The 27317-nt window shown below is 42.1% G+C and overlaps 1 protein-coding gene across 1 annotated transcript in view; it reads right to left on the minus strand.

Moving 5' to 3' along the window:
- Positions 1 to 14413: 14413 nt before the first annotated feature.
- The window catches only part of CDKAL1 (CDK5 regulatory subunit associated protein 1-like 1), a 980453-nt gene continuing 967549 nt past the window's right edge, over positions 14414 to 27317 (minus strand). Inside the window, exon 15 of the mRNA XM_006860787.1 lies at positions 14414 to 14605. Coding sequence (XP_006860849.1) covers positions 14414 to 14605 — 192 coding nt within the window. The remainder of the gene's footprint in view (positions 14606 to 27317) is intronic.

Below are 27317 nucleotides of genomic sequence, written 5' to 3' on the forward strand. Positions count from 1 at the left end.
GCATCTCAACATAAGTCTTACTGTAAGATGTTCAATTTACTCACATCTCAATGTAAGTCTCAAATCTTACTGTAAGAAAATTGAAACTTACATGTTACAGAGAGAAACCGTGGCTGTTTAGGACTGATTACCAGACACCAACTGGTGGTGACATTTGAGGGTTTTACATGTATAACTTTAATATTGGTTTGCCATCCGTTTTGCTTTCCATATTAATTGGAGCTACCATAGCTCTTCAGATGGCTTGACTTTTCTGCATAGTGTGAAGGAAAGCTGATGTTAAATTGCCTTTTCCCCTCCCCATTCTCCTTTGATTTGTATGTGTAAAACCATTAGAAATATTCTTTAACCTGAAATAAGCATTTTTAGCTACTGAATTTTCTTGTAGCTTATATGATTTGGATTACCTAAGGTAACCTGCTTTGAAAAGATGAAATATTTTAGACTGACATCCACCAACTTTTGCTTTTCTGAAGATTGCTCTAGAACTTTCAATGTTTCTGCTTTCAAAAATCTGTGAGTTTAATGAATTAAAAGGAAAAAAGAGATGAGGAACCTTAATAGGAGGCTTGAGCCTTTTGTATTAGAGGTCTTACATTTAGGAAGACTGTGTGAGAAGAAAAACTATTGGAAAATCAGGGATGAGAAAGATATCCAATCAGGGAAGAATGCGACATGGCCAAGTGTAAGAAAGGGCATAGCCAATCTGTCTTTAGAATTTAGCAGATCATTCTGTTAAAAGGAAACCAATCATGTATATATTTCCACATAAAACATTTCTAAGAGATGTGGTCCAGATTCTAAAAGTTTTCTCTACTGGTGGATTTCTGTTTCATTTTTCACTTTACTCTTGGATATGGAACCAAATGACATGTGATATTGACTTCACCATTTTTCCTAGGAGAGAGGTTTACTCATTCATCCTCAAAACAAGGAGTTGAGTTATGGTCAATTCTTCTCAACTTTCTACACTTGACCAATTTTAACACTTCAATGGGTTAGGGATTGAGAGTTTTCTGTGAAGTTTGGAATGGAGGGTGGTGGACCATAAGTTTGGTGTTTATGACACCAGAAACCCTTCCCTTATACCTCCAATTATATCAAATAAGGTTCCAGTAAGCTCACAACGCAACTAAAAACCAGGACCATCTGCCCTCTGAGATTGCTGTCTGAGATATTTATCACTGGCAGCTATTTATTAAGCATCCCACATCTATTTGTGAAGAATACGAGTGCTTATGAATTTTTTACTGAGCAGGTGTAGTAACAAATTTGAGATGCTGAAGATCAAATCCATAAAACTAGAGTCAGTCATTTCAACTGCAGTAGATAATCGGAGAAGGCAGCAGGTGCTAGAAGGATACAGGGTTGCTAGGTCCCCAGAAGACATCCACTGTGGAAGTGCCAAAGCAAAGATTAAGGATCTAACATGCTGACCTACAAAGACGGGAGCTTGACTGTTAGCAAGGCACTTTCTTAATTAAAATCATGATGGGATCCACATGTTCAGTTCCAGTTATGTAGGACAGCATCAACTGAAACACATACAAAACCTCAGTATCAGTAGTAACAACAGGCACAATAATAAGAACAAAAACCAACTGACTAAGCTGAAGCTTGCTAACAGTATTCTGGGAAATGGACAATTTCGTAAGGTTGGTAACAGTAAAAACTCAGAACCAGCGTCAAAGATTTGATTCTTTCTGGTGTGGTGCTGTAGGTTAATGTGCCAGACTACAAAGCCGTTTGAACTGCAAGGTCGGTGGTTCAAGCTCACCAGCTGCTCCTTGGAAATCCTATGTTGCTGTTGTTAGGTGCCATTGAGTCAGTACTGACCCATAGCGACCTTATGCACAGCAGAAAGAAACACTGCCCGATCCTGGGCCAACCTCACCACTGTTGCCACACTTGAGTCCATCGATGCTGCCACTTGGCTAATCCATCTCGCTGGGGGTCTTCCTCTTTTTCTCTGACCCTCCACCAAGTGGAAACCCTATACAGGGTAGCTGTGGGTTGGAACTGACTTGACGGCACTTAACAACAACAACAAGCCTTGCCTTATGGTCCCTGAGAAAGGAGTTACTCCATTGCATGTTTCAACCGAGATGGTATAGGGTGAAATAAGGTGAATCCATTGACCTGGAACATTAGAAGAACCAGCCTTCCTCCACATTGTCACTGGTTGTCTTTATGGAAATGAGTGTCTTCCTTGCCTATGGAATTAAAGTGTAGATACCTTCATGGCCTTCACCCCTTACAATGTGACCTAAGTTTATTGTCAGTTTAATTTTAGCTACTTCCCTTATTTAAGGAGACTTGGAAATGCAGTGGTCAAAACGTTCAGCAGTTAACTGAGACATCAGTGGTTTGAACCCACCAGCGGATCAGTAAGAAAAAGACAAGGCGGTCTACTTCCATAGGAGTCTTGGTGTGGTGCTGTGGGTTAACACGCCAGACTGCAAAGCTGGTTGAACTTCAAGGTCGGTGGTTCAAGCTCACCAGTAGCTCCTTGGAAACCCAATACAGGGTCGCTATGGGTTGGAACCGACTCAACGGCACTTCACAACAACTACTTCCATGAAGATTTGTATCCTTAGAAATCCTATGGAGCAGTTCTACTCAGCCCTAGAGGGTGGGTAGCTGAGTGGGACTTGACTTGACTGCATTTGGGTTTTTGTTTCCTTCCCAGTATGTATCTCTTACTCTAGCTGCACTTTCTCAAATTCACCATGCATTTTTTTTTTTTTTTTACTGTAACACATTTTTGTTTTTTCATGTGTCCTAGGATAAGGCTAATATTTAAAGGAAGAAAGTATTGCTACAAGGTATTTTCTTACAAAGGCCCAGCATCACAAGAGGATTTCCCCAGGGATCTCTACCTTCCAGGTCTACACCTAGTTCAGTCTTATGCTTCACTCAACAGATATTTTACATTAATGCTGGCTATAAATGTTGGAGTTCTGGTATGGTGCAGCAGGTTAAGTGCACTGGGCCACAAAGTTGGTTTGAACTGCAAGGTTGTCGGTTCAAGCGCATCAGCCACTCCTTGGAAACCCTATACAGGGTTGTTATGATTTGGAACTGACTTGACAGCACTTAACAACGACAACAACAACAATAAATTATGGAGCCTTGGTGGTACAGTGATTACGAAACTGGTCGCTAAGTGAATAGTCAGTGGCTCCATCGGAGAAAGATGTGGCAGTCTGTCTCCATAAAATTACAATCTGGGAAGCCCTATGGGGCAGTTCACCTCTGACCTATAGGGTCACTGTGGGTCAGAATTGACTCAATGGCTGTCTTAACTGTCTAATGCTGCTATAACAGAAATACCACAAAGTGAATTGTTTTAACAAACAGAAATTTGTTCTCTCAGTTTGTTGTTGTTGCTGTTGTTAAGTGCCATCGAGTTGGTTCCGACTCAGAGACCACAGAGTTTCTGAGGAGCAGCTGGTGGGTTTAAACTGCTGACCTTGTGGTTTGTGGTCCAGTGCTGATCCTATACCACCATACCAGGTGTCTCTGTCACAGTTTAGGAGGTTACAATTCCAAATTCAGAGTACCAGTTCTCAGAAAGGGTGGGTTTCTCTTTATTTGTTAGCTCTGAAGAAAACACCTTTTCTCCTTTCAGTATGTGTTGGCCCAACATTCCTTGGAGATCTCCATGCCTCTTCACATCAATCTTTCTCTGGGTCTAAGAGCTTCAGGGCAGGGACCCCAGGACCAAAGGATGCATTCCACTCCGGCTCTTCTATCTTGCTGGTAGTAGGTTCCTCTGTCTCTGCTCAGTTCTCTCTCCTTTATATGTCAAAACAGATGAACTCAAAATACAACCTAATCCTGTAGATTGCATCTGGCCTAATTAACATCATGGAAGTCAGGATTTGCAGCACATTGGATAATCACATCAGATCCGGGCTGATGAGATCCCATCCTAGAAGGTTGATTGCATTATATTAGATCTCATTATGGAGGTGATAACAACATCTTAACTGCGACACCACTGAGAATCCTGGTCCAGCCAAGTGAACTGTCACAACGGCAATGTTGTTGTTAAGTTTCGTCGAGTCGGTTCCGACCCATAGTGACCCTGTATAGGGTTTCCAAGGAGTGACTGGTGAGCTAGAACCACTGACTTTGCAGTTCAAAGGCTTTGCAGTCTGGTGCATTAACCCACAGCGCCACACCAGGACTCAGGTATGGGTAATGACCACGGGAATAGCACAGAGCCAGGCAGTATTTCATGCCATCGTATATGGGGTCATCCTGAGTCTGAGGTCCACTCCACATCACTTAACAACAAATTCTCCCTGCAAGGATAAACATCGACACACAGAGATTCCTCCTTCAGAGGTGAAAACCCACAAGAGTATACCAGAATTACACAATAAGCCCAAATCTAAATATTCATAGTAAACAATATGGTGAAACTATTTTATATCTACTTGAAAATCTATAAAAACCCAAAATCTAAACCCATTGCTTTTGAGTTGGCTCCAACATCAGTTTTATTTCTTGCTATGGAAATTGGTGGGGGGAGGGGGCAAAAATAGATATTGAGTTTAAGCCTTGAAATCCAGTCTGGGAGAACATCTATACTTATGATTAAATGTTGTTGTTAAGTGCCCTTGAGTCAGTTCCAAATCATGGGACTAGCTGGTAGGTGTAAACTGCCAAACTTGTGGCTAGCAGTCTAGTGTTTCTCCTGTAGCAGTTTAGATAAACCCAAGAGTTAAAATTCCTCATTATTCGGGCTTTTCTGAAGTCTAATTTTCCCTTTATGACACTATAGGACAAGTACTGAATTGCTAACTGCAAGGCTGGCAGTTCAAACCCACCAGCCATTCCCCAGAAACTCTATACAGGGTCACCGAGTCAGAACTGTTTAATGACACTTAACAACAACAATTTCCCACTTACCTTGATCTAGGGTTTTTAGTGTTTTGTTTTTTTTGTGTGTTGGGGTGGGGTGGCGTTTGGTGGTGGTGGTGGGGAACTTGTTTTTTCTTTTGTCTATTCATCAGTATCTAGAAGCGTATTCAGATGAATAGACAAAACAAATCCTTTGCTTCATCTTATCCATTTAGGACAGCGGGAAACTTCAACTATACAACTCTACTAAATAATACTGGTAGAAAATAATTGACAGAAATCCAACAAAGAATTATAGTGCCTAAATTTCCTTTTACCCCCAAAGCAGGGTGGATGAGGGCATGATTTTTAGGCTTCATTATTTATCTGTTTGCTCTTTTCATCTTTGGCCATGGAAAATTTCCTTGATCTCAGATCACCCACCCAAATCTGTACTCCACACTATTCATTAATTTGATGTCCTCAAATACAGACAGCTGCCATCCAATTTTTAAAAATTTTCCTTCCTTTGCTGCATTTGTGAGAATGAGACTCTGAGTCCATTGAGGCAGAAATCTTGTTATTACATATATAACTCTTTGGGGTGGTCATGTGTTCATATCAGAATTTAAAGCACCTAATTTTGGAGTCCTGGTGTGGCGCTGTGGGTTAATGCACCAGACTGCAAATCCATTTGAACTACAAGGTCAGTGGTTCAAGATTACCAGCTGCTTCTCGGAAACCCTATACAGGGTCACTATGGGTCGGAACCGACTCGATGGCACTTAACAACAGTAACAACTTTATTTATAAAATTCATTTTTATCTTTAAATAGAAAAAATAATCCTGAGAGGGGAGCAAAGGAACCTTTTCAGTGTGTCAAGAACTTTACAGAAGTGATCTTACTTTATCTTTCACCCTACAGTGAAATCTCTTCCCTCTTTTACAAATGAGGAATAATAAGAGAAAATGGTCTGGCTAGAATTTAAACCAAATTTTTCCTGATGTCAGAAAGCTCATGCTTTTCCTTCTATTATCCACCTCAAATTTGCACTGGAAACAGTAATTAAGACCTGAATTCCAACTGATTCAGATTCGTAAGTTTGTTTCAACACCATAAAAATCAAACTCTGTGGCAAAACCAGTGTAAATACAAGAAGAGTAACTGAACATATATTGATTGCTATTAGAGTTCCAGTTCATACATGCATGGGTGTATTTCAAACAAAACGTGATTAAACATAGTTCTGCAATCAGTGGAAAGCTGCAGACAAGTTCTCTCAGTAATATACTTGTCTTAATCTTGTTAGTTAGCCTGAAAAAGAAAAAAGATACTAAAAATAAGTATTGCACGAAGATGAGCTGATCTTTCCATTAGTCTTTTAAGCAAGATCGAAGCTAATAAAGATTATTTTATGGAATGAAATGTAGGCAGGGATGAATCTTGGATTTACCAATGTGATCCTAAGAGCAAAGTCCAATTAAAACAGTGGCTTCTGAGGGGATCTGTGGGCCAGTTAAAACCAAAGCAGGGAGATCAGCTCAGATGGTATGGTGGCGACTGTTTTGGAATTCCAAAAGGGCAATCTTGGTAGCTTTTTCACAAAGGACGCAGAACTATTGCAGGTGCTTATTAAGGAAAAATTTTAAGAAAATTGAAAAGTATATTATATGCGAGAAAAAGGCCAGGAAAATTGCCCCAAGAAATTGTTTTTTACATCACGACTACACTCCTGTTCATTCTTTGAGGGAAGCAAGAGCTGTCTCATGAGAATTTCATTGGGAAACCTTACTCCATCCATCTACAATACTGATCTTGCCACTTCAGACTTCTTTTTATTCCCCAAGCTTTTGCTGTTGTTGTTATTGTTAGGTGCCATCAAGTCGATACTGACCTATAGCGATCTTATGCATAGCAGAAGGAAACACTGCCCGATCCTGGGCCAACCTCACTACTGTTGCCACACTTGAGTCCATCAATGCTGCCACTTGGCCAATCTATCTCGTTGGAGGTCTTCCTGTTTTTCTCTGACCCTCCACCTTACCAAACATGACATTCTTCTCCAATGACTGGTCCCTCCTGCTCCAGAGAGCACTCTGGCTGCACTTCTTCCAACACAGATCTATTAGTTCTTTTGGCAGCCCATGGCACTTTCAATATTCTCCTCCAACATCATAACTCAAAAGCATCAATTCTTCTGTGATCTTCCTTATGCACTGTCCAGCTTTCACATGCATCTGAGGTTATTGAAAATAGCATGGCTTGGGTCAGGCACATCTTAGTCCTCAAGCTGACATCTTTGCTCTTCAACACTTTAACAAGGTGTTGTGCAGCAGATTTGCCTAATGCAATATGTTGTTTGATTTCTTGACTGCTGCCCAAAGCTTATTGAACATTTAAATGGGACAAGATTTGAGTCCCTTGAGGATATCGAAGTTGCCATTTTGATGTGGTATAAATTGAAGAGTGTAGAATTCTTCAGGGAAGGGTTATTGTTGTTAAGTGCCGTTGAGTTAATTCCAACCCATTGCAACCCTGTATAGGGTTTCTGAGTAGTGGCTGGTGAGAGCTTGAGCCACCAACTTTGCAGTTCAAATGGCTTTGAAGTCTGGCACCACAGTGCCACACCCCAGAAGGGTTAGAGAGATGGAAATACCTACTTCAGACATATCTCAATGGAGGATACATCAAGAAACAATAGCTTCACACTATGAAATTTTGTTTAGTAAAGGTTTCTATGATTTTATAGTAATACTTTTTTACTTACCAGCATATATTAAGCATATCCTATTGATAAACTGGCTTTAAAATTAAAAAAATATATATTTTGAGAAGTGTTTAGGACCTCTGGTTAAATATAAGTTTTATGTGGGTCCTCTAAATTAATATGATAGAGCAGAGCTTCTCAAACTTTGGACGTTCATGGCACCCTTGGTCTAAACAAAATAGCTAATAGGTTTGTTTATTAAGTAGTTACATCCAAACAACTTGGTTAGTATGTATGTTCTATCTTGCGTTGTTGTGAAGTGTTACTGAGTCGGTTCAGATTCATAACAACCCTGTATAGTGTTTCTGGGAGTCCTGGTGTGGCACTGAACCTCAAGGTTGGTTTGATCCCCAAGGTCAGCAGTTCAGACTCACTAGCCACTCCTTGGAAAACTTACACAGGATCACTATGAATCAGAACCGAGTGAATGGCACTTAACAACAACAACAGTGTTTCTGAGGAGCAGTTTAAGTTTGAACTACTACTGGCCTTGCAGTTCCAACGATCTTGTGGTCCAGTCCTTATCCTATAGCGCCACACCAGGATTCTGTAGTATCTTCTGTTGTTAAATGCCTTCAAGTAGGTTCCGACTCACAGGGAATCTGTATAGGGTTTCTGAAACTGTAAATCTTTAGAGGAGCTGAAAGCCTCATCTTTCTCCTAAGGAGCAGCTGGTAGATTCAAACTACTGACCTTGAGGTTAGCAGCCCAGCTTGTAATCCGCTACACTAATTGGAGTTCTGGTGTAGTGCTTTAGGATCAGCGTTGGATTGTGAACCACAAGGTCGGTTGTTCAAATCCACCAGCCACTCCTCAGAAACCCTTAATAGGGTCACTGTGGGTGAAAACCAATTTGAAGGCATGGGATCGCTATGGGTCGGAACCAATTGCTAAGTGCCTTCGAGTCAGTTCTGACCCATAATGACCCTGTTTAGGGTTTCTGAGGAGTGGCTGGTGAGCTTGAACTGCCAATCTTGCAGTTCAAACCAGCTTTACAGTCCAGCGAATTATCTCACAGTGCCACACCAGGAGTCCAATATCCTGTAGTACCTGAAAATCTGATATATATGTAAAAGAAAATAGTTTTGTCTCATTCTAGTGCCACCAAGATTACTTATTAATACAATGTGTATGTGTTGTTGGTAAGTGCCGGCAAGTTGGTTCCAACTCATAAACACCCTGTATCCCAAGTAACAGCTGGTGGGTTTGAACTGCTGACCTTTTGGTTAGGAGTCCAGTGCTTAACCTACAGTGCCGCACTGTACAAATGTCTCAAAGTTTGGTATAAGTCTGAGCATCACCATTTCATTTCTTTTTCACAATGACGCCAACTCTTCAGAGACGTTCTGGTCTGTAATATCATGAATTAGTTCAATGGCAGCAGGCATGGTTTGGTTGGCTTTAGTGGGCCTTGGGCAATTTACTTAGTCTTGTAAAGTTTTAGATTTATTAGTAAAATTGGAATAAAATATATATATATATATATATATATATACATACAGCCAGGAATTGCTTTTTTAGGGTTGATTAACATTTGTAAAATGCTTATCATGATATCTGGCATATTTGAGAGGTTAAGAGTTCATGGTTATTGTTACTACTGAAATAAGGCTGAATCATGGAAGTGGGACCTTATGGATATGTCAGCAGAAGAATATCAGAAGTACAAGGAGCTCTGGTAGCATAGTGGTTATGAATCAGGCTGTAAGCCGCAAGGTCAGCAGTTCAAAACTACAAGCTGTCCCGTGGGAGAAAGATGAGGCTTTCTGCTCCTGTAAAGATTTACAGCCTCGGAAACCCTGTACAGGGTCGCTATGAGTTGGAACCAACTCCACGGCACATAACAAGAGGCAATAGACCAAATCAAACCACTTACTGCCATTAAGTTGATTCCAACTCCAACTCAGGTGATCTTACAGGATGGGCTAGAAGTGCCCCATCATGTGGAAGCAGATGAACATTTTTCTCCCACAAAGTGGTTGGTGGGTTTAAACAATCGACCTTTTAGCTAGCAGCTGAGTGCTTAACTGCTGTGCCACCTGGGCCCCAGAGACAAAATGTTGTTAAGTGCTGTTGAGTCAATTCTGACTCATAGTGACCCCGTAAATGGTTTCTGAGGAGCGGCTAGTGAGTTTGAACTGCCAACCTTGTGGTTCAAACTGACCTTGAGGTCGAATGCTTATCCTACGGTGCCACACTAGGATTCCAGAGACTAAACAGTGGGAGAAAAAAAAAAAAAATTCAATTAAGTAAATGTATTTCATCTAAAGCTTTCTTATACTGCTGGTGGGAGTGTACGTACAAATTGGCAAAACAACTTCAGGAAACCACTGGCAGTATCTATATCTACTAAAGCTGAACATATGCAGACCCACTTCTAGATATATACTTACCACATAAATATTTATATTTTGTGTAGCAAAACACATGTATATGAATGTTTGTAGCAATATTATTCATAATAGGAAAAAAATTGGAAATAACTCAGATGTACAGTTGGTAAATACAATGTAGTATATTCATATAATGGAATAGCAGTCAGCAATGAAAATGAATGAACCATCACACAACACAACATGATGCTTCTCACCATCAATACGGAGCACTAGAAAGCAGACACAAAATAGTGCATACTAGAAGATTCCATTGATACAGAATTCATAAACACAAAGAAACAGTTCTGTGTTAGAAATCAGGATAATTGTTGCCTTTGGAGTGATGAAGTTAATGACTAAGATGTTGAATAGGGGAGTATCTTAGTGCTGGTTACATTGTGTGTTCAGTTTTGAGTATTCATCAAGCTATCCTCCTATTATTTATCTATTTTTTCTTATATATGTCTTGCTCCTTACCAGTGATGATGGGTATACTTGATCTCTTTGTACTTTGGACATGTTGTCAGGAAGGACCAGTCCCTGGAGAAAGATATCATGCTTGCAAAGTGGAGGGTCAGATAAAAAGAGGATGACCCTCAGTGAGATATTTGAGCACCAATGGACTCAAACCTAACAATTGTGAAAAATGGTTAAAGATGGGGAGTGTTCGTTCTGTTGTGCGTAGGGTTGCTGAGTTGGAAACAACTCCACAGTGCCTAACAACAACAACAACAACATATATATGTCTTATTCTAATGGAGAACTTACTTTAAAAAATTGACTGAAGCAATGAAAAGATCTCTTTACTGCCTTCCTTCTTAGCGGAGCAGAGAGTCTACATTTAAAAAAAAAAAAAAAAAAGATGACTTTGGTACTAAGAGAAAACATAAAAATATGAGGCACAACAATTATACTTAAAATCTGCAGGTCTACTGTCCTAGAATGACCAGTATGACCACCCTATAGTGTCACTTATATGACTGAGGATGGGTTAGGATATACTAAGATAAAATCAGTTCCCACTGCATCAAGTCAGACTCTCAGCAACACCATGTGTATCAGAGTAGAACTGTGCTCCACAGGGTTTTCAATGGCTGGTTTTCAAGAAACCGACAGCTAGGACTTTCTTCCAAGGTACTTCTGGGTAGGCTTGGTCTTCAACCTTTCAGTTAACAGCTGAGTATGCTGTTTGCACCACGGGGATTTTAATGTTCTGGTTGTTGTTGTTAAGTGCTGTTGAGTAGGTTTTGACTCATAACAACCCAGTACAGAGTTCTCAAGAGCAGCTGGTGGGTTTGAACTGCCGACCTTGTGGTTAGCAGCCCAGTGCTTATCCTATAGAGCCATACCACGAACCCAAAAATCTCAGTGGCTCAACACAATAAAAACTCATTTCTTGCTCACCAGTCCATGTCTAGCACATGCGGGCGGGGGGACTCTGCTCACAGCATACCTAGGGGATCCAGGCTGAGGAAGGCTTCATCCTGACATGTGGGTCCACATCACAGAGCAGAGGAAAGAGTGCATAGGGAAGCTGTACCCTGACCTTTATTTAGTGTGTCTGCCCAAAGGTGAGACGTGACCCTTTCACTGAGATTTCACTGGCCAGGGAAAACTCCTGTCATATCTAATTTTCAAGGGGCAGGGGAAATTCAGGGCTAGGAAGGAGATGAGCTGAAAAGATAACATCTTTACTGATGATTACACTGGCTCCTAAGGTTCCCAAGCTCAGTCTGATCTACAGAGAACTGGGTTGTAGGTACCCAACGCAGGAGACATGGAAAACTGAATTTCTGGCCCACAGCCACTGCCACGCTCCCACCAGTAGGCAGGAATATAAGTATAGTGACTGATAGAAAGTAACTTTGCAGACTGAAGAACAGAGTGGACTTGCAGCCAACTTGAGGCTAAGTAATCACTTTGGTCAGGGAATTGTTAAAGGTATGGCTGCTAACCAAGCCCACCAGTTGCTCAAGGGGAAACTGATGAGGCAGTTGGTGTCCATAATGGTTTACAGCCTTGCAAACTTTATGGGGCAGTTCTACCTGGTCTTGTGGGCACTATGAATCAGAAACAGCTCCACACAGATGTGTTCTGAGTGTAAACCATTGGGGGATGGGTAGGACATCTTCTACAATTGAAATGCTCCTAAAGAATGGTCGCCACAGTAGTGAAGGGGGCTGTGGAGGAATTGGATGTATCATTCTCTAGAGGAGGGAAGCACGAAGGAAGCAGAGTGGGAGTGGAAAACAGAGCTAGAGAAGAGGCAATAGATGGCACAAGAGTAAATGCATGAGGGAAAGGAAGTAGGAAAGAACTTTCCTGTCTCCAGTGAGTTGCAGGTGTAAGATTTTCCTGCCTTATCTGTAGTGTGACTCTAGGCTTCGGGTAGTATTTTCATCTCTGCTAGGTTCTTGTCAAGCAAGTACCTCACTGAAACTCAGTTTGTCTAATGGCAAAGAAATGGCCTTGCATATAGCTCAAGAAAGGAGGTACCTGGCAGCCTCTAATAGTACGCCGGCACTTCCCGCTAATCCTGCTATGAAGTGAGGGGTGCTGCCAAGTAGACATGAGATGGTGTGAGCTTGAAGGGGTACAGGCAGCCAGGGGAGAGTGAGGATAATGAGTGCCAGGGGCAATCACTAACTTGTATCCTCACTCCAATTTGACCAGCCAGGGGCAAGTTCTAAGTTGTATCCCCACCCCAATTTGAACAGTCAGGGGCAATCTGTAAATTGTACCCCAGCCCTAATTTCAAGATGAACAGGTGTCGACAGCAGCAAGGTGTCAGCAGAAGCCCCTTCCCCCTGTTGTACAGCCATCTGAGTCTGGTACTCCCTTGGACTTGCACTCCGTGGTGAGAGCTGCCCTCCCTATACCTGGATACCTACTACTGGGCTAACAGAAACTGCACAGTCGTGCCCAGGACGTGTGCCACGCCTGCCGGGTCTTAGATCCAGGCAATTCCTCTGCATTTTAAATGCGATGTTTCTTAGAAGTATACACTAGGATCAGGAGAAATGTACTCACTCTGAAAACAGTTTTCTTTTTCATTTACCAGATAATAATAAAATTCAATTTTTAAGTCTTTAAAAATTTTAAATATTTGGCTCCTGGATAGACACATCAAAGGCCTGAAAAGGAGTATCAGTTTAAAGATGAAAAAAAAAAATCCTATAAAGTCCCTGATTTCTTTGTGTCTATATAATCCAAAGGAGCCCTGGTGGCACTATAGGTTGAGCACTAGGCTGCTAACCACAAGGTCAGCAGTTCAAACCCATCAGCCACTCCGCAGAAGAAAGATAAGGCTGTCTGCTCCTGCAAAGATTTACAGTTTCAGAAGCCCTAAGATCAGTTCTGTTCTGTGCTGTAGGGGTACTATGAGGTAGAATCAACTTAATGGCAGTGGGTTGAGGTTTTGGTGTCTATAATTCAGTCAGTGTACTGTCAGTGAATGCTTGCATATTGCCGAACAGGTTTCAGTGATGCTTCCAGACAAAGATGGACTAGGAATAAAGGCCTGGCCATCTACTTCCTAAAATCAGCCAATGAAAACTCTGTGAATCACAATGGTCTGATATACAACCAATCACAGAGATGGTACAGGGTGGGGAAGTGTTTCATTCAGCTGTGCATGGGGTTATCCTGGGTCAGAGGTCTAGCCACTGGAAGCTCACAGCAACACACAATCCAAACAGTTTATTTAAATTGTTAAGATCTTCTTACTATACCGAACCCCAGGTAATGCCAAGCAGACTGATGCGTAGTAGAAAGGAAAATGTTGGATTGAGTTATCAAAATTGTCAGAGGGGGCACAGTTTGTGTTAGATAGATTTGCTAAACAAGAAGGTGATTCCTCACACCTCATAAAATCCTTTCATTGCGGATATTCCAGTGCATTCCAAAAGGACTAGAGCTCTCAGGACAGGCTGCTACACAAACTTTTCAGGAACACATCTGCTGTGGAAACTTTCTCAGCGGTTTTGAACTGTGATTCCAACTTCAAAGCATACAGAGAAAGAGATTCATTTAGAAATGTTTATTAGAGATTCAAAATTCTTCACAGAAGGGAAAGATGACCAGAGCCATGGTACAGTTCAGTTCTCACTTCAAGAACGGAGATTTATTTCTTTATTTTTAATGCAACCATGTGCACTTCTTTTGCTAAAAATAAACCCAAATGAGTTCAATTTCAAAGATAAGCTATGGTGGCTGCTATTAGGTTTTAGGTCTAATAACCAGTGGGTCCAACTCATTGTGAGGCAGGGTGAGCCTCATTAAAGAGTGTGGCTGAGAAAGACGCAGGAGGGCCAGTACAAATGGCTGCCCTTTGAGACTTGCTGTGGTTGTTTGCCCGTTCAATGAAGATTTTAATTACGAAGTGATTCTTCTTCATAGATGCCTCATTCGGTTGTGTTCTAATTATAGACCTTGATAAAAAATGCAAACAGAAGAGCCAGCAGAGTCAGGCCCACAGATATCTTGAATGCACCATCTTTCTGCACCCTCTGTGTCCACGGCTCCATTCTGGAACTCAGTGAATCTCCAGGACTCACTGCGGAGGTGTGGCAGAGTGAATCTAAGCGCTTCCCCCACCGGGTTCTGAATTCCTACACAGAGAGAAAGACAGAACGGGAACAATCATTTTAGGATGCAGAGAAAGCTTTACTGTGGTATCGGTCAGCTTGCTGGCTTCCTAGGACGAGCTGTCATTTACTTAGTGCCTATGATACTGGCATAGCCAAATACCTACCGAACAGCAGGGATGAATGAATCACAAGTTCTTTCCCTGAACGGTCAGACCAAGTTCAAGGATTTTAGTAGATTGTACACGTGCCATGGGATCCCTGCTGGTACTGTGGGTTATGGTGTTGGGCTGCTTAACCACAATGGTGGTGGTTCAAACCTACCAGCAGCTCTTCATCAGAAAGATGAGACTGTCTACTTCTGTATAGATTTACAGTATTGGAAACCTGATATGAGTCCGAATTGACTTCATGTCAGTGGTTTTGCTTGTCTGTTTGTCTTTAATGTACTAGAGACAGTTGTCACGTGTCTGTCAAGTAGCTGTACTGTGGTGACTCATATGTTGTTGCAATGCTGGAAGCTAGGCTATCAGTATTTCAAATAGCAGGGTCAGCAGGCTTCCAGACTTAGACTAAGCAGATAGTCCTGGTGATCTAATTCCCAAACGTAGCTGATGGAAACCTTATGGCTCACAACACAACACTGTCTGACTCACTTGCTTTGGACAAGGCTTCAGGAGGGATCAAGTGCTAAAAGAGGACCGTGTGGGATGAAGTGAAGAGCCATGAAGGCAAAGGAGACTCTTGATGAAAAGGGCGGGCACAAAAACGGCAGTGACGGATGATGGACGCAGATGTGCTGGTGACTGTAGGGATGATGTGGTCATTGTTCTGTAGAACATAAGGCCATCAAGAGCTGGAGTGGACTCTGTGGCAGCTATCTGTCTGTCACTCTACTTACCTACCATCATCCATCCATCCATCCACCCACCCATCCATCCACCTACCTATGAGAGGCAAGCAAGCAATGTTTATGGAGAATCAAGACTAAATTCCTGGAGGATAGAATTTGCCGAGATTAGATACATATCTGAAATGTACATTCACTTTTAGAAATGCAGCCATATGTACCCAGAAAAAGAATGTCTAAGACAAAAGCATGAACGAGGGTGGCCACTCTCCTCCCTATCATATTCAACAAACACATTCCCAAGGACAGAGTTTCCCAGCTGGTTCATGGCTACAGAAGGGGGGCCTGGAAGGATCTAGGTGGCTAGGGGCTCACCCCCATATGCAGCCTCCTCCAATGACTCTGATGTGCCATATGAATAGTATCATTCTTTCTGTGTCATGACAAGGAAAAGCTTGGGAACCTCTGCTTGAAGAGAGTACAGTGAGCTAGAAGAGATGACCACACTGCATGTTTCGTTGGTTTCGGTTCTCCTGGCTGCTCTCGGGGTGATCCTTGCATTTTACTTTATGTACCGGCTTTGGGACCCTCCCCCTCTGCGGAAAACTGAATAACATTGTGAGAGATGGAGGCAGGGGTGGGAAGGGGCAGGTGAGGTCTGTAGAGGGAAAGAACAATGGGGAGGGGCACAGTGGAGTGAAGGTATGTAAAAGAACAAGAGATTGACTTCTTTTGGGTTAGAACAGGAGAGAGCAGAAACAATCTTTGACCTCCCGTTTTATGTTGCTTATTCTTCCCTTTCAGGCTACTTAACAAGCTCCTTGGGGGCAGGGTTCTGATGGCACCTTTGGGTTCTGTGTGGGAAGTTGTATCAGGCCACAGGTGGTACTAATACAGGAAAACTGTGTTTTTACCAAGGGAACTGTACAGGTAGTGTGGATTTGGAGAGTGGCTGTGTCAGGGAGTCCAACAGCAAGTTGTGACAATCACTGAGACTGGAGCTAAGGAGGGCCTTATGCTAAGAGGATGGCAGAAGAGATGGGGAGGAAGGTACAAATTATTTGTGATGCCAAATCCACAGGATTTGTGCTCAGATGAGTGGGTAATGAGAGGTGAAAACAAAACTGGGGAAATAGAAATAAATTTTACAACCCAATTTCCACTGGCTAATATTTACATGCAATAGATGAGAGAGAATTCTTGCTTTGACTGTAGGAGACTAATTGCAAAATTAATAAAGCTGTTAACTACAAGGAGAAATCTCTCAACCCCAATGACAGTCAAACCATTATTAACTTCTGTGCTCCTCGGGTATCTGGACTGCAGGTCTGTTGGTCTCTCTGCACCCTGAGCCCTTAACTAGCAGGAACACAGCTGGGCAGAAGAAGAAGGCAAAATGCTGGAGCTCAGTAGGGTACCAAACCTGCCTCAGCCCCTGGGTAGATAGCTCTCAGAGACAATGGCTTTTTGTGTGATATTCTGGAGTTGGGATTATGTTGATAAGTTTTTTACTTTGATTAATTAAAAATAACTCCAGTTCCAGATTTGAAGGGTGACTTAAGAGCCATAGTGTTGGGGGTTCTAGCAGTCTCTATATGACCAGAAAGCCTGGCCTTTTTCACATGATTTTGAATTTTGTTCCACATTTTTCTCCCACTCTATCCAGGACCTTTAATGTGATCCTTTTCAGAGCAGTTAGTAACAGTAGCTAGGCACCATCTAGTTATTCTAGTCTTAGACATGGACACTGATTGATGGTCATGCGGTGCTTGGTAAACCTTCACCCAGTTCACAATAAAAAGTTTTAAAAAACAAAACAAAAATAGTTTCAAGGTCTCCAGGATGGAACAGATTTGCAACCTTGGAAAAGAATGCAGAAGTGACAGAAACTGTGTGAGGTCATCAAAAGCAGGGATGCTGGCAAATTCGTCTCAGAACTCTTGGAGCCTAGCACAGTTCCAGGTTTAGACCAGATAGTAAGTGCTGAGGGATGAATTAGTGAATGAATGAATATGAAGGTATTCTAGATGAGATTTATAGCTGCCTGAGAAGTTGCCTGACTATGTTTCTGGTGAACAAAGTGTTCTGAGATGCATTTATGGCAAACCATGATTTTATAAGTTTGAGTTTACAAGAGTCTAGTTAATTTCTCCAAGGCCAGAGCACCTTTACCTTTTTGGGTCACAGATAGCTTTGAGAAGGAAAGGAATAAATGGCTCAGAAAAATATGGAGTTGTCTGTGCATTGGTACACACAGCCGCCTAAGTACTGCTGCATATAACTATATGATCCTCACCCAAGAGTGGATCCATACCTTGTGAGGTCTGAAGCTTATATAATTTGGGAAGACTCTCTTTAACAACTACTCCCTGCCTGCCAGTTTGCTGTACTGTGGTGACTTGCATGTTGCCGTGATGCTACAAGTTATGCCATCAATATTTGAAATACCAGCAGTGTCACTCATGGCGGATAGCAGACTAAGACAAGGAAGAAAGGCCTGGAGGTCTACTTCCAAAAAAAAACAAAAACCAGCCAATAAAAATCCTGTGGATCACAGCTGAACACTATCTGATGTAGTGCTAGAAGATAAGTCCCTGAGGTCAAAAGACACTCAAAATACACTGGGACTTTCACAATGGACTTGAGCATTGTGAAGATGGTGCAGGACTGGTAACATGGGGCCACCATGAACTAGAGGTGACTTCACTGCAACTCACCATAACTCTTTAAGAAAAAACAATTTTCAAATGAATATAGAATTATGTGTAGGGCCTTGAGCGGGCATATCAAAGGGAGGAGCCTGAAAAGTAAGCTCTCTAGCTTCAGGGAAAATCCATCTCTGTCCCCACCCAAATTAAGAAGGCTTGGTTCTGTACCTGCAATTCAAGAAGCTGCCATTGGGTGATCAGTGGTGCCCGGCCAAGGATCAGGCTGAGCTGGACAAGACTCCTAAATCTTAGGTATTGAGCATTTGGTTGGGTTTTAAACACAATTTGCTTCACAGAGCTGCTGTACAAGTAATGAATCTGTGCTCTGTGTGGCAGCGGGTGGAGGGACCCTTTGATTTTTTATAAACTTTTTTCCTCTCCTGGACTGCCAAAGGAGCTCTGTCTGGTAGTGTAGTGGTTACAAATAGGGCTGTGAACCGCAAGGTCAGCAGTCTGAAACTACCAACTGTTCTGCGGGAGAAAGATGAGGCTTTCTGCTCCCGTAAAGATTTACAGCCTCGGAAATCCTGTACAGGGTCGCTATGAGTCAGAACTGACTCCACGGCACATAACCACCACCACCACCACTGGACTGCCAATCACAAGGTCAGTGGTTTGAACCCACCAGCTGCTCCAAGTGAGAAAGGTGAGGCTTTCTCCTCCTGCAAAGATTTTTAGCTTTGGGAACCCTATACATGACTGCTATGGATCTGAACAAACTTGATGGTGCTTAGCAAAAACAACAATCATTTGCCAAACATCCAAAGAATGAGAGATTAAGTCTAGCCATCATTTCTTCTAAGGAGCATTCTGACTGTACTTCTTCCAAGACAGATTTGTTTGTTGTTCTGGCAGCCCGTGGCACTTTTAATATTCTTCTCCAAAATCATAATTCAAATGTATTGATTCCTCTACAGTTTTCCTTATTCACTGTCCAACTTTTAAATGCACATGAGGCAACTGAAATACCACAGTTTGAGTCAGGTGCACCTTAGTACACAAAGTGGCATCTTTGCTCTTGAACACTTTGAAGAGGTCTTTTGCAGCAGATTTGCCTAATGCAATATATGGTTTGATTTCTTAACTGCTGCATCCATGAGCATCAATTGTGGATTCAAGTAAAACAAAACCCTTGTAAAGATTGTTGTTGTTGTTGAATGCCGTCAAGTCAGTTCAAACTCATAGCAACTCTGTATAGGGTTTCCAAGGAGTGGCTGGTGAGTTTGAACTGCCGACCTTACAGTTCAAACCGACCTTGTAGTTGAGTGCTTATCCTACAGCTCAACTCTATACAGCAGTTACTTCTACTCTGTCCTGTAGGATTGCCAAGAATCAGAATCAACTTGACAGCAGCAGGGTATCACTGTGACACCAAAGGAAAGTAGTTTGGAAATACAGAAAATACAAGGACATTCTCATAAAGTCCAAGATGCTCAGACCTGTAAAAGATTTTCAGTTAGAAGCAGGACTTATGAACAGGAAATAATACAGCATTTCTATAATGTAGCAAAAAGTACTTATGGGTGAAGTGATACTAAATAACCATCAGTAAAATGAGTCTGGGTGTGGCGCTCTGGGTTAATGAGCTGGGCTGCAAGGTCACATTGAACTGCAAGGTCGGCAGTTCAAGTTCACCAGCGATTCCTTGGCATTCCTATACAGGGAGGCTATGAGTCGGAACTGACTTGACGGCACTTAAGAACAACAACAACAAAATGAAATCTAACACACACATGTAGAACAATGCATATAATTTTTATTTTAGAGAAAAACTTACTTTTCAGTATCTCTGAATAGTAAAAACCTTTCTTAAATTTCTTAAATGTTATCAAGTTTACTATTATTACCCAAAGTTGCAAAATACATTTGCATCTCCCAGAGCCCAAGAACTTAATAATGCTAAAACTAATGTCATTTTTTTCATTTGTGTCCAATCAAAAATGCATATATTTACTCAGTTTTCTAGTTCTGATAGGCTAAGGACACACTAAGAATTTCCACAGTGTTAACTTTGATTAAGCTGGGTGTTTTTCCCCCTTTTAAATTTCACTGCTACCTTGATTAATTCCTAAACATACTTACCCTGCTCATTCTTAAATTTATTCTACTTTTCAAAAGTGCAGAGCATAAAATCCCATCCAAATAATCTGTCAAAGCAGAACCAAATATAAGGGGGCTTCAAAAAGTTCACGGAAAAATACCATCATCTTTTCATTCCATTTTTCCAGGAATGCTTTGAAACCGCCTCAAACATTTAAAACTCAAGATGAACTGATCCCTTGGTATTCTGTGGTTCTAATATAATACACGGAGACCTGGTGTGGTGCTGTAGGCTAATGTGTCAGACTTCAAAGTCGTTTGAACTGCAAGGTTGGTGGTTCAAGCTCACTAGGTGCTTCTTGGAAACCCTATACAGGGTTGCTATAGGTCGAAATCGACTTGATAGTGCTTAACAACAACAACAATGTACTACACAAACTGCCTCAGATATTCTTTCTGTAAAATTTCAAAGTCATAACTTTTCTTGCCTTTCAGATATGATTAGTTGATCCATGCTAACTTTTATTCCTTACACCTATCAATACAAGGCACACAATGTAATGGGTGAGCATGGGTTTTGAATCCTGATGGAGTGAAAATTGAATCCAAGTTCAGAAATGTATATCAGTTTTGTGACCTTGGGCTAGTGGTGTAAGCTCTCAAAACCTAGTTACCTTTTCTATGAGATGGGAATAACAATATCTATCTTAAAATGTTGTTTAAAGGATTAGATATAATATACTCAAAAGGATTAGAAAGAATACAGCCAGAACCCAGGCAGAGTGCCTGGGAGATAAAAGCTTTACAATAAATGACTGCTGTTATTACAACATCACAGAAGGAGTGTGCTTGCAAGATGGAGAGGTGCTTACCAACAGCACTGAGGTGATCCCCTGTCCTGAATACTCTCCTCATAAACCAGGGTTCAAACTGCTTCAAAAAGGTTCAGTCATATTGATAGAAACAAGGGCAACATCGGGGTTGCATCATAACCAAATCTCTGTATGTTGTAATTTGACCAGAGTAGGAGATAGGGAATGGTGCCCTGCTCAAGATGGTGGCCGACCAAGTTGCTTTGAATGTGTCCCAGTGAAACTGCCCACAACCTTTGAGTGGGGCACCTCTGCCTGTTTCCTACCTGGGACAAACTCTGACAAGAAAATGATTTAGTTGCTATGCAACATGTACACATCCTTGTTTCCGCTGTCCATGACTGAACTGGCTCTAAGCTCTGCTCACATGTCATAACCCATGATGTTGAAACCGTGTCTACCTTGAAGTCAGAAATCTTACTCCCTATGCTCTCAATCTGTGTGGTTAGACTTCGGGGAAGGCTCTTAGTTTAAACCATCCTACACCACTGCTGGGCCCTGGTATGGTGTTGCAGGATAAGCATTGGACTGGTATCCACAAGGCTGGCAGTTCAAACCCACCAGCTGCTTTTGGAAACCAATGCAGGGTTGCTATGAGTTGGAACAGATAAACTTGATAGCACACAACAACAACACACCACTGCTACTGTTAAGTTGACCCCAAGTCATGGTGACCTCATGTGTCAGAACAGAACTGTGCTCTTTAGGGCTTTCTGTGACTGATGTTTCAGAAGTAGATCTCCAGGTCTATGTCCAAGGTACCTCTCTGGTGCTGTTATTATTATTGTCATGAACTCTTTCTCTATCAATATCTAATAGTGCTGTAATACTGCTTTTAAGGAAACTTGTTGTTAAGTGCCTTTGAGTCAGTTCCCACTCATAGAAACCCTGTATAAGGTTTCTGAGGAGTGGCTGGTGAGTTTGAAATGCCGACCTTGTGGTACAAACTGACCTTGAGGTCCAGTGCTTATCCTATAGTGCCACACCTGGACTCTGGAAGGAAACTAGAAAGGTGGGAAATCGCTGTTACTTCCTCTTTGATCTTGTTGATAGTAAATCAGCTATGTTCTCCTCTAGTCACTTTCTGCCCCCTGTCTCCATCTTTTACTATTTTCTCAGGACTCAACTCAGACATGGTCTTCTTAAGGAAAATCTTTCTCAGTAATTGCACTGACTCTTCATACATGATGGGCCAGCTGCTCCTCCTCAGAGGGCCAGCCACATCTGCTGGGGGCCCCTACTGTTGAATGTAGATTAGTGCCATCCACCTTGTAGGGTTTCCCAGAAGCAGTTGGTGGATTTGAACCACTGACCTTACAGTTCAAAGTGACATTTCGGCCCAGTGCTTATCCTATAGCTGGAGCCTGCTAAAGTGCTGTGAATGGCCTGCTTACTCCTGTCTCCCACCCAATCCTGGGCCTGAGCTTCTTCAGTGTTGGGTGGGGAGTGCATCAGTGAGATATCTCTCTCCCCAGTCTCCCTAATTGCTAATGGACACAAAGGAAAGCATGTGCCTTAGGGCAGGATGACTGCCCTCCCAGAAACCCAGAACCCAGTTATGCTATCTTAGCAGGGTAAAGGGAGAAGAACTCTCCTGACCACAGGGAAATCTAGACTAGCCATCAGGAGATGCTTACCCACCCTAAACAGGGGTAATAAATGATGTCCATTGCCTGCAGGGGACTTTCTATTTTTATTATCCCTTTTTACCTTTTATCACTCCTTTTTTATTACTCCTTTCCCTGCCTGCTATTTAGCACAAAGCCGTGGCTGTCATGGTAGGTGGTTTAACCCTGGGACAGAGGGACTTAGGTATTCGCCTCCCAAGCATAGGAACAGGTTGTCCTTGGATGTGTTCTAACATCCTAGGAAGACAGCCTAACTTTGGGGAACATAGCCTGATGATGTGACAGTGGAGGCTCAGAACTAGACTGTAACCGCAAGGTTAGTGGTTCAAACCCAGCAGCCGCTCCTCGGAAACCCTATACAGGGTTGCTATGAGCTGGAACTGACTTGATGGCCGTTAACAACAATAACAAACGATAGGAGTGCTGGTTGCGCTGTAGGATAAGCACTGGACTACTAACCACAAGGTCAGCAGTTCAAACTTACCAGTTACTCTGTGGGAGAATGGTGAGGTTTTCTGCTACCATAAAGATTTACAACCTTGGATATCCAATACAGGATTGCAGTGAGTCAGAATCAATTCAATGGCACACAACAACAACAAACAAGAGGCTGATGCTGGTGTGTGCTGTTTTACTCACCCATTCTGCTTATTCTGTTTATGATATATGCCTGATGGTCACACCATCACAACAGTGTCTTGTTTCTGCTCTGTTCCAAACGGTCATTGACCCTAATAACTTCGGAATACAACACATTATGACAGGGGATGCCTTTGCTCTCCATGGTGTTATCATGAGATATGGGGTTGCCATGAGTTGGAGGTGACCTCATGGCAGTTGGTTTAGCTATGTGTGTGTGTTGGGGGGGGGGGGGAGGTAAATTTGGAACTATTTGGATAATCCAGGATACTATCCCCATTTCAAAAACCTTAGCTTAATCACACCTTGATGTCCCTTTGTCCAATATTCACAAGTGCCAGGAATTAGGACATGCACACCTTTGCGGGTGAGGTGGGGGCATTCTTCTATTACACTTAGTATATGTGGTTTTCCAGGCTGTCACCATTCCATCAGAAAGTAGACTCCGTTTAGGCATAGCTGGATTATAGAATGTGCTCCCATAGACATATTGTTGTTGTTGTTAAGTGCCACCGAGTTGGTTCTGACTCATAGCAACCCTGTACAGGGTTTCCAAGGAGCAGCTGACAGGTTTGAATCACTGACCTTGGGGTTAGCAGTCCAGTGGTGATCCTACAGTGCCAAACCATTACTGTTCATTTATAAGTTACTATGAATTTACTGTGTCTTTTAGAGATTTGCTCCATGCATGTCAGAGAAGAACTATGCACCAAAGAGTTTTCGACAGTTGTGATCTTTCAGACATGCATCAATAGCCTTTCATCCGAGGCACCTCTGAGGGGATTTGAACTGCAAATCTTTTGGTAAGTAACCACCCATGAGCTCCCTATTTATAAAATGTTGTTGTTAGGTTCTAATATGGATTGAATTGTGTCTCCCCCAAAACATGTGTTGTGAATCCTAATCTCTATGCCCATGGTTCTAGCCCAGTCTGGGGAATGGGTTGTCTTTTGAGAGGAAAGCAAGTGAGCAGACACAGAGCTGATTGGTGTCAAGCCCCATGGAGATCTCCAAGGAACCAGGAAGCAGAAGCTGAACAGACCAGAACCTTCCTCCAGAGCCTACAGGCAGAGAAAATCTTCCTCGAGAGCCAGCGCTCTGAACTCAGACTTCCAGTCTTCTAAACTCTGAGAAAATACTTTTCTGTGATTAAAGTCATCCCACCTGCGGTATTTCTGTTCTAGTAGCACTCGATAGATAAGACAAATGGCCCTGAGTTCATTGATTTGGGGCTCACAGTGACCCCATGTGACAGAGTGGAATTACCCCATTGGGTTTTCTGGGTTGCAGGTTTTATGGGAGATCACCAGCTCGTTCTCTAACAGAGCTTCTGGGTGGGTTTGAACTGCCAACCTTTCACAGTTAGGAGCCAAGCACTTAACCAATGCACCAACAGGGTTCCTGAACTTGTGGATAATAGGTGTAAATGGTGGAAGATCTGAACACTTTGACTTTATTCATACCAAGCAAAGCCCTGTCGGCAACACCTTAGAGATGCATCTATAAATCATTATAAAGAAAGGAGGAAAATCAAGGCACTTTATAAGGAGCTTCAAAAAGTTCATGGAGAAATGGAATTAAAAGATTATGGAATTCTTCCATGAGCTTTTGGGAACCCCCATGCAAACTGCCTAAAATGCCTACCAGGATTGAGGTTCCCACCAAGCTGACTTTCTTCACTTGATGCTTCATCTTGTGGCGGGAACCGTGGTATATCCTTTGACCCTACAGAAGCCCACTGGAGGAAAACTAGCCTCAGGTGAGGTGGGGGCATTTCATGTGGGCTGTTTTACACTTCTGCATTAGGGGGAGATTGTAAATGTGACCCAGAGATGGCACACTGCTGAGTTTTCTCTGAAACACATACACACACTTGATCCACTCACATTAGAACATGTTGCAAAATGTGTTTTAATGAGGAACAGTTGGTCTGGTTCTGCTCAAATAAAAGATATCCCTGTAAGAGAGTTGCCACCTGTCTTCCCATCTTGCAGCGCAGCTTCTAAATGAGTTCTTCTGTCCCTGACACCTGCAGGTGTTGCCAGAGCTTTGCAATTACATTCCACGTGCCAGCTCCCTTCCACGACTGACTGACAACTCTGTCCTTGGGCTTCCTGTCATTGCCAGATACCAGGATGTGCAGCGGGGTAAGGGTGCCAAGCTACCTTTCTCCACAGTGGGAGCATCTTAATATGCTTTAAGCAGGAAGGTCTCATTATCTCCAACCAAAGATGTTTCCTAGTTCTTGAAATCGATGTTTTTAAAGTGTTATCTGCATAACCCAACAGCACTGTCGGCATGCTGGCATATAGCAGGAGTGACAAAAACTTTAACAATGGAATTAGTTATACCTTTTTATTTATTTGGAAGAATTTTGACGTTTTAAAACCTCTCCTGCACAGTCACACAAAGACAGCGCAGTGCAATCTGCCGGCCTGCGTCACTTTTGGGCAGGAGCAAGCCACATATGGAGCTGTAGGGTACGAACTGGATGTTCAAAATCACCAGTCACTCTTCAGAAACCCGATACAGGGTTGCTATTAGTTGGAACTGACTCCACAGCACTTAGCAATAATATTTATAAATTAGACCTATTTCTAAGGCAGATGTTATTATTACGTAATATTTCTCACCCCAAATGCATCATTGCTATTGGGACATTAAAATAGTGAAGATGAAAATTTCAACTTAAACATTAAAAAAAAAAAAAATCAATCTACATTTAATAGTGTAGTTGTTTTTTTTTTTAAATCTTGTTTTGGTGGTAGCCAACTCATCACAGGCTTTGCTAATAAGGCAGAACATAAATTATTAAACTATCTACTGTAGGATCAAATAAATGCCTTTCAGGCTATATTCAGAATAATTTTGCCTTGATTTCCACCAAAGGAACAGATCTGATGTCCCCCTGCATGGTCTCAGTGATCCCCCTCTTTCAGGACTCCTGACCTTCAGACTTGCACCGCCAAATGAAAGACAAAGATCATCATATCAAAAACCAAAGCTCAGAGTCTGCCTGTCACCTAATTATTATCTTGCCTAAGATCCGGTTTCATCTGATTAAAGAAAACAACTCTTAGGCTCTGAACTTCTTCTAATGGATTCAAAACATATCTTATGTGTACATTTCCCTCATGGCTCACAGGTCCTTTGAGAGTTTGAAGTGCAAGACAGGAGGAATGAAGAAAACATGGTTTGATAGATCGTATCTCAAGATTAATTCAAATACAGAATCTTTTTTTCCCCCCTACGAACACTGAGCATATGGACTATGCAGGAAACCTAGTGAAACCAAATATGTGATCAATGCAAGGGAACCATCTGAACCATCTGAAAATATACATTATGCAGTATGGTACATTACTAGGAAACACAACAAAACAAAAACCCTCAAAAAGCTCCTAATTTTGGAAAGTTTGCTTTGCATTCAAAATTCTCTTCAGATCTATGCTTTTATGAGACCAAAAGGACAGCAATTACTCTAAAGCAAAGATAAAAAGATAAGGGGAAACTTCAAAGAGGAGATCTGGGCAGCCAACAAACATATGAAGAAATGTTCACGATCACTTGCCATTGTTGTTGTTGTTGTTAGGTGCCATCGAGTTGGTACTGACCCATAGTGACCTTATACACAGCTGAACGAAACACTGGCCAATTCTGGGTCAACCTCACTATTATTGCTACGCTTGAGTCCATCGATGCTGCCACCAGGCCAATCCATCTTGTTGGGGGTCTTCCTCTTTTTCTCTGACCCTCCACCTTACCAAACATGATATCCTTCTCCAGTGACTGGTCCCATCCTGACAATATGTCTCAAGAATGAGAGACAAAGTTTGGCCATCTTGTCCTTTAATGAGCACTCTGGCTGCACTTTTTCCAAAAACGGATCTATTGGTTCTTTTGGCAGCCCATGGCACTTTGAATATTCTCCTCCAACACCATAACTCAAAAGCATCAATTCTACGGTCTTCCTTATTCACTGTGTAGCTTTCGCATGCA

Source organism: Chrysochloris asiatica, unplaced genomic scaffold, assembly GCF_000296735.1.
Source record: "Chrysochloris asiatica unplaced genomic scaffold, ChrAsi1.0 scaffold00040, whole genome shotgun sequence".
Classification (NCBI taxonomy): domain Eukaryota; kingdom Metazoa; phylum Chordata; class Mammalia; order Afrosoricida; family Chrysochloridae; genus Chrysochloris; species Chrysochloris asiatica.